The following is a 16787-nucleotide window of genomic DNA, read 5'->3' on the forward strand; positions in this document are numbered from 1 at the left end:
CTGGTGTATATTTCCAATATCTGGTCATCTAACAGCATGTCCTTCATATTATCCCATCATCAGTCAGAAATCAGTCCACAAATCTGGACTCTGATTGAACAATTTTTTTCTGTCTGCTTATTATTAGTTATGTATTTTTGAGACATTTGTAAGCTCTTGGCAGGCCATGACATAACCTTAAGAAATTCCCTTTTTTATTATTGACTTAAATGATTAACAGAAAATTATAATTAATTTCAGCACAATTTTAAAGGTGACTTGATTATTCCAAACAGAGAACATATCGATCTTATACAAATCAAAATTGCATTGTATCCATTAAAAATACGGCTTTCTGGGGTCCTAGGGTTTAATTGCACCTGTTAAGTGCTGGAGCTTTTATTTTAGTATTAAAATATAATATTGGAGAATAAAACAAATAAATTGCACTAAAGTCCGGGAGCCTATTAACACTCCCTGCATTTCTGCAGTGTTTGACAAAACTTAAAAGTGCCATTTCTACCAACCGTGTGGATTTATTTCTCTGAATTGTCAAAGAATATATGTCTTATCTATTGCTTTCAAATATTTTAACTCATACAGTTGAGGTTTGATTAAAAATTACCCAGATCTAGTAAATTAAAAGACGTATGTGAATTATGAGACGGAGACATTAAAACAGCTCATCATTTTTATTCCACATAACCAAAATGGCATTAAATGTTAAAAAGTTAATAGTAACACGTACATACAATACAGTTGATACATAATTGATGCAAAATACATTATACATTACTTCAGCGTTTTGCTTTGCATTTCTTTAACAACCTCCCCAAGTCAGTCTTGACACATGATCGGTCTTCTGTTTCGTCGATTTAACGAAACCAAGAAATTCCATCTCCGACACAGCCTGAATGAAACGAGCGCTGTCAATGTTAAGAACAACACATGTCTAGAAAACCATAATTCTAACATCTGTAAAGCCTGGTTACTGTATACAATTAACAAACCGCAGTCACTATAATGATTCTATAAATGCACGAACCATATTTTAAATGTTAATTAAATAAACTATTTTTCATAACTAAAACAGAATAAGCAAAAAGGATACTGCTTAAGGCTGTCAAATTGGCCTCCCTCCTCAGAATTAGTATCTTGGTCCTCAGCGGATGACATCACGGTTACAAATGCCTGGAAATGACAGGTTCGATACACACTGTTGGGAAAGAGAATCCACCTTTATATGTGATTTTGTGTTAGCGTGTTTATACCTCAAGCCAGTCATACAGATTTATGAGTCTTCCGCACTCCAGATGAAGCTTGTATACAATGCAGAGGTCTGGTGCAGCACTGGAGATCGCACAAGGTCCGTTTTCAGGTTTTCATTCTGCGGCAAAAACAGAACAGTAATAAAACTAAGAGACTGCTATACTGTGTATGAGGAATGATGGACACTAAAAAAAAAAAAAAAGGAAGTTTTCTCAAAAGATCTTTCATGTTCCACAGTAGAAAGTCAATCATGCAAGTTTGAAAAAACAAGGGTGAGTAAATGATTATTATTTTTGGGTAAACTTTCCCATACTGTAAATGATGTAGGTTAAAAACTGTATGTATGGCTTAAGGTTATCTATAAGTCAATGTGCCCCTAAACAATGACATAATTCATATTTAGAAGATATGCGTTTAAATCTTTGTCTCTCTCTACATTAAGTACCGATCAGAAACTTGATGACAGCATTCTGCACTTCTCATGAATTATTCTTCCAAGTCGAATGCTCTCTAGTATCTGCAGTGTCTCGAACCCTTCAGTTACAAAATAAACTACAGCTTGTTCACACATGGGCTATTTTCGTCCATTACATAGCTAATGGGAAGCAGTAAATATTCCGACAGCAAATATGCTTTCCATTGGGGCAACCGTAGCTGGCAAACGGTCACAACCGATTTCTACAAAGAGAAACCCTTTAGACCGAATCGGTCCGAATCATTTCACTAATGTCTACTCGGCTAAAAATCAAATCCATAAAAGGAGCCGTTCACAAAAACAGCTTTATTGCTTGAGTTTGGGAAGCTCTGCAATGTCACATATCGGCTCATTAAAAAGCGAAGAATTGTATATACTGTGCATCTTTCAATTTTATATAAATACCTCAACCAAATCCCCGATTAGTCAAAATGAGTGGTCAGTTACCTGTAAGTAATAAAAAGGATGACTGAGAGCAGCCTGAATGGATGTTCGAGGGGTGACATTGAGTCGCTGTCTCAGGACCCCAGAGGAACTGTAGTAGCACACTTCATTGAGCGGCTGGAGTTCTGCTGGAGTCAAGTATTCTCTGGAGAGATCAAGAAATCTTACACCGTTTTGTGAGGGAAGCAAGTACTTAAGCTCAACTTGCTCATAATGAAAACCAACCTTTTTAAAACTGTTACGCATTACAAATAAAATGCATTATTAATAAACTTCAACTCACCTCACAAGGCTATCAATGAAGTCTATCACCTCACTTCGAAGCACTTCGAACGGATTCATTCTCTTTGTTCTTCGGGACTCTTTTTCAAGCAGAGTCTGCACACAGAAATCCAGCAATGTTATTTTTCCATCATTTATAGCCCTATAGTATGGTACTGGTATTCACAACACCAAAAAACGTTCTGTAGTCCATACATATAGCACTGAATTGTTGAGGTAATTGAAAATCCTGTTGTCCCGTTACTGAACGTAATGCAATCATATAAAGTAGATCAGAAGTAACGAGACATCTATTTACTGTCAGTGATGCTTTGTGCCACATCCAGTTTAATTAGCATTAGAGTTGTGTTGATTGACAAAAGTATTACGCATCGTCCAGAGTCAGAGAGGCTGGTGCCACTTACAGCAGCAAGACGATTAAGATTATTTTTGGTTTGGTAATGCCAACCAATTAATACTAAGGCTTACGTGTTCCTTCATATTTTATTTAGTGTTCAAACCAATCACACGAGATTCCGTTGAGCTTATGACTGCAGTGGCCAATCAGCGGCGTTCATTTTTGTTGCTCATTGTGCGCAGTTGGACTGCTAACATGCTAAATTACACTGCAAAAAGCAATTGTATTAATGATTATTAAATATTAAACTTCTGAACTAGGCAATGACAAAATAAAAGAAATAACAGCATCTTTGGATTGTAAAAGACAGCAATACACTAACACTACTTCTGAAAACGGATTATTATAAAACAAGACACGTCACTGAATTTCATCTTTAAGGAATTTGTGGTGAAAAACTACACCGTTCATGCGTGCTGCTTAAAAGACCATCAATTCCAAAACACACCGAAAGCTCTTTAGCTCCACCACGAACGATTTCACCGACTCGGCCTCCTACACTCTCAAAATAGAAAAAGAAATAAGTACAATAAATAATATGCCTTTTGAAGCTGAAAGAGATCCGTTCTCTGATATTCCATTTTTCCTGAGATGATGCCATTTCCGGAGGAATCTTCTGAAGAGACATCTGATAAGACAAAGCAATGCATTACATCTAGTCGTGACTTTTTGAATTATTAAATACAGATTCAGAAAATATAAAACATTAGCAAATACACGACCATGCCCACCAACCTTGAGGCAAAAACTAATTTATTATAACACTATCATTTTATGAAAGATTTATATCTCAATAGTATAGTGATAAAAAAGTCAATTAATGCTTCCTGATTATTATAAGCATGCACTGCACATAGTTTTTTCACTGCTTAAAACAGAGAGTTAATCAGAATTCATGTTACATTTTTAATGTTCATCAAACGGAAAGAAAAAGCTGAGCTGATTAACATTGCCACATATATACTATAGTTGAGTACATGCTAATAATACAGTGCACAAAACGAAAAAATCTACTTTGGTTTCTTAAACAGCATTCTAGCAATAAACCGTTGGATGGAAACACCACGATGCACAAAAATACAGTTGCCTGAACAAAACATGTTTTTTGAATCAATGATATGACTTTAAACCATGTAAATATTTCACAAAGACAAACACTAAACTGCAATGGAAACTCAAACTGTGCCGTGCCATACCGTGCAATGGAAAAGCGCCATTAAACACAGTGATCTAATATATCCCATCTAAAAAACAAAAAAACTACACACTGAGTCTGTCTTACCCTCCCGTGTTTCCAATCTGCCAATGAAACCTTCCAGTTGTCGCAGAACATTTAGCATTTTCTTGGAACTTGCAGATTTGAGAATTTCAGCACACTTCCGTAGAGCTGCAACAAGCTCATCTTTTGCTAGAATCCTGGAAAGAAATACAAGCTAAGAGTGAAGAGTGACACTCAAATCTATTTCTTGTTTTCGGACCGGACAGTAGCCCAACTTACCTCAGAAGCTGCAAGGCTGACTCATATTCCTCGGTCTCCCACAAATTCTTTTCAATGCAAGAAACATGCAGTTCTCGTATCTGTAAACGCAGTAACCGTTTCATAAGTGCTGAGCATTAAACACTGACTATTATTTAACTAAATACAGTAAAAACTATTCTGTATCAGCGATTAAAACCAACACGTGTTCACACAAAGGCAAAGAGGCGTAATCCAACTCATTTTAAATGAATATGCATCTTTGTATAAAGTTAAACGTTTGTCAGCTTTCTTAAGTTTATGGTAAGTTGCATATAATTTACTGTTATTAGTTTTATAAATGCATGTGACAAGGACAGTGTAATATAGGGTTATTAAAAGGTGTACTAACATGCTTTCCTAGAGGAAACTTAGGCAGTGACGAGGTCAAAGAGTGCAGACACTGTAGAACGGGATAGTAATTCTTGTGGTATTTATGGAGCTTTTTCAGTAATGTTTGACATACTTCCTGAAAAGAGAGAAATCACACAAAAAATGTGATGCCAAGTTAACAGCAACGGCTACATTCATTCAATTGCATCATTCAAACTATTTGATTAATATAATTTCAATATAATTTCCAATAATTAACAATTTTGTCAACATGCAAAAAAAACCCCAAACAAACAATATAAATACAAATTAAATAACATCAAAAACAGCAATAAACACTTATACAGACTTTAACACTTCTACAAAAAAAAATTGAAAATTATTTCAGAAACCTTTTAAAACGAATGTAAATGGCATTGCACAAAACATGTAAAAAAAATAAATAAATAAAAAAACAAACATTTTTTTTCTTCCCCCTTTAGTAAATATGAATGAGAGAGCCATGTGTGACCTATTCTATTGATTTATCACTGTTCACTTCATATAATTTGTTATAATCTGTTAATATATGGAGTCATAAATGTGCACACTGAAAATGGGATACATAAAAACAACAAAAAAACAAGATTAGTAATGCTTTTAAACAGTACAGTTACTCCTATATGAATGAACAAATTCCTAATTTATGGCCACAATTAAATTCAAACAAGAGAATGTAAAATTAATATCAACAATATACATTTTCCTGCATGCGACATGTAGTCTCTCTCTCAGTACATAGCAGTGTGCAACACTAACAAATTAAAGATCTATACGTCTTTTCACCTTATTTTAAAACATACGCCTAGCTTGTGGTTCAATATCGTTAAATTAAAAATCGCATCAATAAGATAAACTGACTTACAATAGAATAGGATAGGGGTATGTCTAAAGACTCTGTAAAATCAATAAATAGATTAGTGATTTCAGTCAAATCACATTGACTACTATGAAATAATAATAATAATAATACCTTGACATGTTCATCGTTGGTAAGGAGCCGCACTTGTTCCTGGGGCTCCTGAGTCTCCACATACCTACAAAGACATCGTTTATTTAAGTGTGTGGCTACAGAACTGTCATTATCCCTTTACTGGAGCCAACATTGATGTGCATACCTCATGAATGATGGTAGATGGCGGATTCGCTCAACGTTTCGTTTGCTCAATGTCTTGGCAGAAAGCAAGGCCTCTTGTTTTGGCAGCAAAGCGCACTGAGAGGCTGGCTATTAAAGTGCTCCAACATGGAGAGAACTGGTAGAAAAAAGGGTTCCATTAGAGCGCTGGCAAAATATACATTCTTTAAAGAGGTGCCATATCATGAAAATCAGCGTAAAGTGTCACAAATTCACGCAAGCATTTCAATCGTTGCAGAAAGTTCCATCCTGTTAGCAAATATATTTAATATATTTCAACTATGTTTCACTATATACAGTGCTTAACACATTTATTAAAACAAATGTATGGCTTTGAGACTAAACTAACAGAACACACCAAACTAATTTTTCAGCTTAGTGGTTAGTCCTCCATTACGCGTAAGCTCTTTAGTAGCAGTAAGTTATTTCTAAAGCTATGATTTTTGCAGATCTGGAACAAAAAGAGTCAAGCACAGTGGGTTTTTTCCCCAGATACCAAATCAGACACCAGTGAAAAATTACCTAAACAATGCCAGCAAGAACGCAAGCGGTTACGAAAATCACAGGAGGCCAGTTTTGTTACCCAAATAAATACTAGCCTATTTTAGGTTTATTTGCCTAGTAAATAACAATAAAATAAATTGTATAGATTTCAATCCTAAAGTATTTGTTTTCTTTTTATTGTCACAGGGGCGTTAAACACTTTAAGCCATTTTTTTAAACCGTTTTCATAGCATGCAATTGACATTTGCCCAATGTCCTTCAAATAAAACACGGAAGAAAAAAAAAACTGCTGGGCAATATCACATGATATATTGGTGTGCATCTGGTTAGTAAAGCCAGCCTAGCTTGTCAGTGTTCTACAGCTAATGGAGATGTATCGCTAATCAAAAAAACGGCTTTATTGATCAGATGCACGATTATGTTGTGTGATATATTGCTATATCTATATACAGCCAACTAATCAATGATCAAAATAATCGTCAGCTGCAGACATAATTCCAAAGCAACAAAGAAACATTGCATATGCCATGATGAAAAGAACTAAACAAGACTGTCAGCTCACCTGTAAGCCCTTAACAAAATTCTGAACAGAGAAGTCATGGTAGAGGAAGATGCCGACCAGAACCTGTATCACCCTGCTGCTGAGCTTGAATGGGAACTGAGAGTTCAGAACGAGCTAGAAAAAAGAACGATGACGTCAGAAGAACACGCAGAATAAAACTGTTGACATTAGCGTGCATTGCTAAACACAATACTTACTTACCTTGTCGAAAACAGAGGCTAAATGCTGAGTACATGAAAGAGAATGAAAGACCTCAATGCAGAGCAGTGACGACACCGAGTGGGGAAGCCTGTGCTGGATAGCGCTGGGAGAAGTGGCAATGCCGAAAATAAAGACGAATGGAAGCTCCTGAGTGTATCGACTGTTAGTAAGACGAAAAACAAAAAAAAAGATTTTCACATCATGATTATATCCGATGAATTTCAGGCATGCAACATTACTAGCAAAAGCAAAACAGGAAACACCATTGCTTTCAAGGCATGCAAAAGAAAGTTATCTTAAAATTGAGGTAATCTCAGTCAATGGATTCTGTTCAAATGATGCTTCAGGTATTTGCCGTCGCCTTGACAATCAACATTTCAACCAACATTGACGTGACGTGCCGTGCTGTATAGGTCTACACTGGCTTAAATGTAATAGTCTAAAGAAAAGGAAAGACTTGGGTAATCCATCAGCTAAAACGGCTTCATAGGGCTCTTATTGGAAACACACTTTTCATGCTACCATTGCGCAAATTTACTACACAAATCCCACCTGCAAATAAGGATAAAATCCTGTAAAACTTGTGAGTTTAAAGCCTCAAAGTCTTTGAAGATCACAACGACAGGCAAACTCTGAGGAAAGTCACCGTTAGTCGAGTTTTCTTTCCTTTGTGGAGAAGCCTGGATGCATTTCTGCAAAAGACCAGTTATTCGGATTATTAAAGTAGCTTGACACAAAGTAAATAACAGCCTAGGATCTCTTTCAGATTTCTGCTAGAACTAATCAAACATTCTTAGCTTATAAATCTGAAATGAGCATTTTATTCTACGTCAACGTCAATTACACGGCGATGCGCAAAGAAACGATCAAAGAGCATCATTTGGAGATCCCATTACTACGGAGCAAACTATAAACACGCTCTTTCTATCGTAGGTAGGCGCAGTTTAGGTTTTCCTACCTTGGTCTTGTACCACTGACACAGAGCGCTAATTGTACACTGTGTCTTCTGAATCAAAACCGTATCATCTTCCTGTTCATCATCCACTGACACTCCTCTTCCCGTCAGCTGCTCTAGAACCTTCTGAATCAAGAGCTTCACAGCTGTCAAAAAGCATTATACCGTAAAATACGATTACGTCACATTTTGATGAAAACATGCGAATGCAGAAGAGGCTACACGTAAGTAGGGCTGGGCGATATGGCAAAAAAAAATTATCACGATAATTTTTTCCTTATCAGTCGATATCGATAATTATCACGATAAATGTCAAATCTTTATATCTAGCGATTTTAAAGGCAGGTTTTTTCTCTCCTGAATAAAAGAAAACCAGACAATTAATTATTATTTATAGTTTATTGTCAGAACATGACAAATAATTTTCAAACAATGATCAATTGAGGTAGATACAGATTTGAATATTACTAGTTACATCAACATCAATAGAATAATATTATTAATATTAATAGAATATATAAAACGTTTTTATAAAAAAATAAGAACTGTAAAATTATACAACATTTGTAACATGGCTCTGACTGTAAATGTAGAGTTAAAGTGATTAAGTATATTTATCTTCCAACAAAAATGAGAATAGACAAATCTTTTCAGCATGCCAATCCCTTTGTGCAGCTGATTTAACACATTTTGTAAAATGTTTGAGCTGTCTGACAATATAAATAAAAAAATAATAAACAAAAGAACAATCTTAACCATTTTTCAGCATTTACTGCTCAAGTTTTCAACAGCCAAAGACATTTCCCTACAAGTTACGTGCAAGAAAGACAAGTCTGTCTACAGTCTCAGGTTTTAAAGCTGCTCTATGACAGGTCACAATGTTTCCTCCAGTACTAAAAAGCCTCTCGGAAGGGGAGCTGGTAGCAGGGATACACAAGTAACGCCTTGCTAGTTGGCTTACTTTTGGAAATTTTTGTCATACATCTTCCACCAATCCAGGGTTCTGTTTCACTGTCTGCATCTGGAGCCATGAGGTAGTGCTCCAGCTCCATCTCCACTACCTGCATGTCAGTGAGTCCTGTGTTGCTGGGGATGGCCTCTTAAAAACTGCCAAGTGACTTCCTCTGCTTCTTGGCAGGAACAGCTGCAGCAGCTCCCCTCTGCCTCCATTTCTTCTGTTCTGTATGAAGCCTGTGAAGTGGATGGACCTTGGTCTCCTTCCATATTCAGAATCTCAGAAACTGCTCTTTGTTTGATTCCCTCAATTTTCTCTGGCCTGATATATTGAGTCTTGAAGCCTTGGATCAACCAAGGATGCCATATCAAGCAGTTCATCTGTTATCTCCTCATCATACTTCTCACTGAGATAGTCTATGACTACTGTCTTTATGTCCTTTGTGAGCTGTGTGTCATCATCAGAATGTTTCAGGACCTCTGTTTTGAAGAGGTGCAGCACAGGCTTAAGGTAGGACACACTCACATAAGATTCACCAGACAGTGAATCTGTGAACTCAAGAAGTGGTTTCAAGCCCTCATTTATTGACTCCAAACGTCAATGTCCTGCCAGGTAGGCACCAAGTGTCTGGTTTTCTTGTCAGCAGTGAGTACCTGACTGATAGCCTTGTGCTGTTCAATCACCCTGGCCACCATCTTTGACGTGAGCCCCACCTGGTAGGTGATTCTGTCACCATCTTGTGTCTGGGCAGTTTAAGTTCTTCCTGAGCAGTCACAAGGTCTCTTTTCTTTTCCAAGAGAAAGAGAAGGCAGCCACTACTTTTTACACAGCCCGACAGCCTGCTTCCACCTCTTGTCCTTCCCCGCTTTCTCTGAGGAAGGAATGGAAATAGATACTTACTTTGTCTTTTTCAACACAATATTTTTTCAAATGTATCCACAATATGTAAAGAAAAATATATATAATATACTGTAGCAACAATTGAGCAGCACAAGGCCATCAGCACTATATAAATTAGCTTTTATATCAGCATCATTACTACTACTACTCCACATTAAATATTTAGGCTAAATTATGCATTTCAGTTTTAAATATGGCTTCTTTCTTGTAATCATTAACATTTAAGAACACATCAATAATACAACTGGGGCTGCAACTAACAATTATTCTAATAATCGATTAGTCAGTCGATTATTTTTTGGTTAATCGATCAATTGATAAAAACAAAAAACAATTAAAGCATTAATTTTTATTCAAACAGAACTAAAATCTTTAGAAAGTGCACTCCAAAAAAAGAATTTAAAGCATCTCAAACAGAAGTTTTAAGCATCTCTTAATTTTCTCATGCCATTTTTTCTTGTCTAGTAATCTTGATTTTTTTTTTTTTAATATATTTGGACTGGAAACGAGACAAAATTACTAAGTAAAAAGCTTTTTGCAGTGTAGGAGTGAATTTTTTAGGCGACCGTAATTTTAGAACGTTCACCTTTAATGTTTCCATGGCTACGCGTCATGTTTGTCACGTGACACACGCAGCCACAATAACGCTGTATGACAGATGTATCCCTTTTATTTTATTTTTCCGTTTTAATTCAAAAATTTTAACACACAACGCAAGATTCAGCACGTAAATTCATAAGTTAACGTTACTCCCAAAAAGTTACTACTTTTAGTAATCAATTTTAATCGATTTAATCGATTCGTTGTTGCAGCCCTAAATACAATATTGATTTAAAATTCATCATCATTATTATTATTTCTATAACTTTTTGTTATTAGATGGAATACGGAGACTAATGCTTACCAATAGCCAAGTGTAGTCGATGTCCAAAACACTGAAGTCGTGTCCATTTATTGAGCGATGCAGCTTTTTACCATGTTTGCACCACTATCAGTTGTGATACATACTTGTCTGGTTTCACTCAGCCCCAGGAGGTGAGTGCTTCAGTCATTCCTTGGGCAATAACTTCACCTGTATGATCTTCAGGACAATAAGCTGTTTGAAGGCATTTGCTCTGAAGATTCCAGTCTTCGTCTATAAAATGAACTGTAAGGCTCAGATAAGGCTCCGATGTGCGACTGGACCATATATCCGAAGTAGTAGCGAAGAATTGTACATTTTGCAGATGCCGCTCTACCGCCTCCCTACACTCAGTATATAGCCGTGGAAGCGCTGTCTGCGAGAAATGTTTTCGGCCCGGTAGTTCGTATCTGGGGTCAAGAACGTGGATAAGATTCTTAAATCCTTCATTTTCGACAAGACTAATGGGAAGCATGTCTTTTGCAATGCAATATGCAACTGCTTTTGTGATGTCTCCATGTCTTTTTGTTTTTTTCTCATAAGGCACGGCTTTCAAAATGACGACATGAGACTCTGCTGGGTAGTTGCGCTGATGCTTGTAGATGGTCCACGACGTTTACCAACACTTGTTTGGGTCTGTAATTTCTTTGCATCTTCGTATTCTGAAGGGTGACGTTGTTTTAAATGATGAAAGAGGTTTGTGGTGTTGCCTGTTTTTGATGGCACGAGTCGTCTGCACAGTTTGCAGTGCACGTCGCTCTGTTTTGTGTCGGATTGCAAAAAACCAAAATAGCTCCAGACTACTGAAGTTGAGTGACCTTTCTTGTCAACTAAGTCTGTGACCTGCGAGCTAGTCGTGGACGGTGCATTTTCTTCACTGTCGCTCATTTTTCTTACTCCTCCAACACGTGCAACTGACACTGTATGGCTGTATAGTACTAACACTGCGTGTGGCATCCAGAAGCGCAGGCTGCAAAATGCGCGCGCAGCGTTACGTATAGTGCGTAAACATTATCGAGCGCTTATCGAACTGTCATTATCGTGTTATCGAGAAAATTTATATCGTGAAAATTATCGTTATCGAATTATCGCCCAGCCCTACACGTAAGTCATAGTAAGGTTTTGCAGAGACGGACAGAGGATAAAACCGTTAAATCATCCATTGAGCTTTATACAAGAGCAAACTCTGCACAGATACATATGCATATAATCCGAAAGATTTAAATGCACAGAAATACGCACCTGCACATTCTTTGGCATGAACGGACACCACAAACGGCGTGACAGAATCCTGAAGGAGATTACACAGACTTCGAAACGTCATGGCATGATCAGGCACATTTACTCCTAGATGACGATAAAAGGTTTTACAGAGGTCAATAATAAATTGAGCTAATATCGGGGCTGTGCCGTTTGTAACAATACCGACGCAGTGCCTACCACTAGAGAGGCTGATTCGAGATAACACCTAGCATTTCATTAAGAACGGGCCAATAAAATATAATGCATCATGAAACTGTATTATCCAACGGATCTAACAAAGCTCAGTTGTATTTAACTAATGTTAACACAACTAACGTAACAAATGTAGCCCGTCATAAAGTGTTACCACATTGTTCTTGATCGTTCTTTTGCACTTTAATCCGTTTCATCTGTTTACGTAAAATACTTAAATAAAAGGAAATGCACAAAAACATAGTTTCATTTTTTTAAATTGGACAGTTATTATACCTGTCATAGTACAATATGACATTTTCATCATAATGCTGTGTGCGTATTAACTCTAACTGTTGACTTTCAAACAGCCAACACGGTAGTGATTTTTCTAAACGTTCAACTCTCCTGAGCTATGTGCTGCATTATAGGAAATAAATCAGTAAATTAAAACAGAGCAAAGAGTCAAGAAATACCTAGCATCAGAGCAGCTGTGGGGATTTCACTGGATCTCTGTCTCCAGTCATCAGGCGAACGGCCGAGGCCATGCTTTTAATGAACTCCGCGAGACTGTCAAGTACCTTTTATTCAACTGGTCTTGTATTACCTGCGAATAAATATATTTAACAAGGGACAAAGACGTATTGGTAACAATGAAATGGATACAGCGGCGGCAGAGCGGACGTACCTCAGTGTTCGTTTGAACGGTTTCCCATAATTTCTGACAGACCTTAAAGCGATCGCTGCCGTCGTCGTCACCACCATCCGCCAAATATCCACCTACACGCCAAGAAACAACACGAAGACGCTCGACAATGGAGATGAGGATTCGTAAAGTAATAATGACTATAAATACTCACCGACTCCTACATGTCGCTTTCTTTTTTTAGAGGTTGACTTAAAAACAAAACATCCCTGAAAAACAGCACGGATATATGTGTATATATATCATCAACCACGTAAGGATTAACGAACGTCTGCTCAACGTTACCTTGGACACGGATGAAGTTAGAGGAACGTCGCTCATTTCTGTCCTTCAAAAACAAACATCAACAGCGAACAAACTTCCACGCGTTTATTCTGCCGCTATTTCCTTCTTCGCAATATTTTGTGGCACAACTTTCAGGCGCTTTAGCGCCACCTGCCGGGCGGAAGTGTGAGTGAAAGCCCCTGCATTGTTCATATTCTCTCCTTAATTATTGTTTAGTTACTTAGCAGAATGTCTAATGGCTATCGAAATAAAGTGTTAAAAATTAAATATATTTGGTTTGAAATCCATGAAATGCATCATATAATTATGGTTTAATAATACATTGATATAGTCCTCCAAGACCGTTGTCTGTATAGGATACTATCATAGCCGGTTATTATAAAGTTATGTAATAGTTTCAACTGAATGTCCTGCATGCAGATGATACTTTCGATAAATTAATTAGAAAATTTATATTGAGTAGTACAGCATTAAATACACATTACAGTACTATTTATAGAATATACATTTTTCTCAAGCTACATAAAAGTGTATGAAAAATGACAAAAGTACAAACAAGAGCACACAAGCTAGCAAACAAATGGAAAGTTGTAAAAATAAATAAAAAGTAAGAAATAAATTAATAAATACATTTAAAAACACCAACAAACACTAAAAAAAAACTATCAAATTAAAGTAAAATCTTAATTTAAATAAAGCCTTAAAGGAATGGTTCGCCCCAATTCTGTCATCATTTACCCTCGAGTAGTTTCAAACCCGTATGAATTTCTTTGTTCTTCTAGTTCTGAAGTCGGTTGTGACCCCAAACAGCCTGGTTTGAACTCTGGGTGGAGTCAGTTAATCACAATCGATCACCAATAAGTATAGCAAGTATCACCCAAGACTCAGATAATGCCACAAGAGAAAAACTAATGCTGGAAAGCCAAGGGTCAAGAGCCCAACCAAAGCAAACTCTGACCTCTTACTTTATTATTTTCAACAAAACCTCAATATCTAAACCTCGGTTCATTTTGTATGTATTGTAGTAATATGTAATGCTGTCGTTTAATCATCCCGCGGCTTGTGTGTTTGATGTTTTGTCGGGATTTAAAGGCTTTCTTTTGCCTCTTCGCTCCAGGGTGGACTGGAAAACGCCGATGTTATGTTGCGCGTTGCTTTATTTAAATAATAAGTCAATGATGAGTCATTACCAGGGATGTCATTACCATGTGGGTTACTGCTAGCTAACCATTATCATTTGGCATTTTCTTATTTATTTGTTATTAATACTTTATTCTACAATGAAGCTATTCGATCGTAATGAACATTTCATAAACACTTCAGTACTTTTGCACATATTCGCTTCCTCTCATTGCTTCCTATTAGTATTTTAAAGTATCCTAAACCAATCCCCAACATATTACAACAAAAAACCCATTCCGCATAGATATACTTCCATGAACTTGTAGTCATCGATTTACGACAAGCTGATGTTAGCTCAGTGTCCTTTTCTTCACTCATGAGTGCCGTGAACTTTAATCAAAATTTCAATGTTGAGCCAGCATACTCTAAACACTGATACGTCAATATCAAGCAGTATGGTGGATTGCACGAAAACTGTCACCTTGTTAAAGATAATCTACAGTATACCTCTACTGCAACGTCATATTAATAAAACAGAGTAGGCATTTAGTAAAAGAAGTGAAGCATGGGATTTCACAATGCCCCAGTGCAAAGACTAAGCCAGAATCAACGTGTTAATCAATATTTTATTAAGGTCATTCCATTGTAGAGGTTTTGTTAATGGCACCGTCTGTAATCCTTTCATATTTACAATCTCAAGTGAAACCCTGTCACATTTTGGCGCCTCACTCTCATTAAGTAATATAAAAGAAACTAAGATGATGCCACAACGTGTGCTAACATGAACGTTACCGTCACTGCCAGTATCGTCACAATGAGTCAACACGTGCCCGAACGTGAAACACGATTCACTTAAGTTCGATTAGTTCTTAGTCAGCTTTAGGAGTCGTTGAATGTCCGGTTCGATATCGATAGTCTGAAACGTTTTGCTGTATCTCTTGAAGGGCTCACCCTCCGGTCCAATTAGAAATTTTTCAAAATTCCATGAAATATCATTCCGACTGATGGGATTCCAGACAAGATATTTGGGGTCCTGCATGAATGACATAGGGTCATCGTCTGGGTACGGAAGCTTGTCTTTCAAGTAAGAAAAGACGGGATGCGTATCACTCCCATTAACAACGCACTTCTGAAATATGGTGAATGCAGGCTTGTACCCTTCACCTGGACGCACATATTTCAAGGAATTAAGAATTTCAGCATCAGAACAGTTCTCCTGGAAAATGAGAAAGAGGACAAAAATGCAATAGTTAGTACGTCAATCCAAACGATGTACAAAATTGCAACTTTACAGATATATTTAGCATTTACGTGACACCAAACTAAATAAAGTGCAACTAAACGTCATGGAAACACACTGGTCATACAAACCTGGTATCCAAACTGGTTGCAGGGAAAGGCCAGGACCACAAGCCGGTGAGGGTACCTGCTCTGGAGCTCATTAAGCTGGTTATAGTCCCGGGTGGTCGTCCCTCAAAGTGACGCCACATTTTCAATTAACACCACTCTTCCTCTGAAGATATTGAAATCTACCGTTTCCCCTTCCAGCTTAGTCGCACGCAGATCATAAAAAGTCTTGGCTATAAACGCCATCTTTCTCTATCGCTCTCCTCCTCACAATGACATCAGCAGTGTCTCTTCCTACTTTATTGTTGACGGCACAGGTCACGTGATCACGTGTATAACGCATATCGTGTGTCTTAGATACGCGATACATCAACCTTTGAGAAGACACCCGTCTCAGAAGTTGGAATTAAAGACAATGCAATGAACCAATGTAGATTTTTCTTGAACTACTCAAACATAGCTACGTTAACAATACGTTCATATTTAAATGGAAATCAATTCACAGCCTGCTACAGATTAAATAACACTCCATGAAGTTCTGTGGAAATTTTACCAAGTGTATCAGTTTCTGGGCCATGCTTTATTAATAAAGTCTGTCTCCATTACCTTGAATGCTATAAAAAATGGATGGCTGCACAGGTTAATCATCTTTAGAGTGACTATATTGCACAGCATGTCGAAGATCTTTCATGCAACGTATTGTGTCCCTTAAATGCTTATTTTTTGTTAGTACCATTCATTTCTTTGTGCAAGTGTGGTGCAAATATGCATACATGCACAGCTTCCATCTCATGATTTTAGTGCAGAAATGCATTCATAGCCTGCATACGAACAGGCTAGCAACTGTTGTTGGAGAAACAAAACTTTAAAGACAAAGCCAAAACCCAAACAGAACACCTATTTTGCAACCAAAAAGCATTTGGATACTTCAAAAAAAAGCTATATTTTTATTTAAAAAAAACTGGTCTGTTTAAAAAGGTAAAAATCATAAAAATAAAATAAAAAAATTATTTACTAGGTTAAAAAAAAAAACCCACACCAAACAA

At 37.0% G+C, this 16787-nt stretch overlaps 1 protein-coding gene and 1 pseudogene across 1 annotated transcript; both read right to left on the reverse strand.

The window, feature by feature from the left end:
* Positions 1-695: 695 nt before the first annotated feature.
* On the reverse strand, positions 696-13323 carry LOC122362397 (annotated as a pseudogene).
* Positions 13324-15013: 1690 nt separating this feature from the next.
* On the reverse strand, positions 15014-16680 carry LOC122362216 (glutathione peroxidase 2-like). Its single transcript, XM_043263560.1, has 2 exons — positions 15766-16680; positions 15014-15610 (listed from the first exon to the last, which is right to left on the reverse strand). Exons 1-2 carry the CDS (start codon positions 15985-15987, stop codon positions 15257-15259), a joined length of 576 nt encoding a protein of 191 aa, XP_043119495.1. The 5' UTR covers positions 15988-16680; the 3' UTR covers positions 15014-15256.
* Between the last annotated feature and the right edge of the window lie 107 nt (positions 16681-16787).

This window comes from Puntigrus tetrazona, chromosome 17, assembly GCF_018831695.1.
Source record: "Puntigrus tetrazona isolate hp1 chromosome 17, ASM1883169v1, whole genome shotgun sequence".
Taxonomy (NCBI): domain Eukaryota; kingdom Metazoa; phylum Chordata; class Actinopteri; order Cypriniformes; family Cyprinidae; genus Puntigrus; species Puntigrus tetrazona.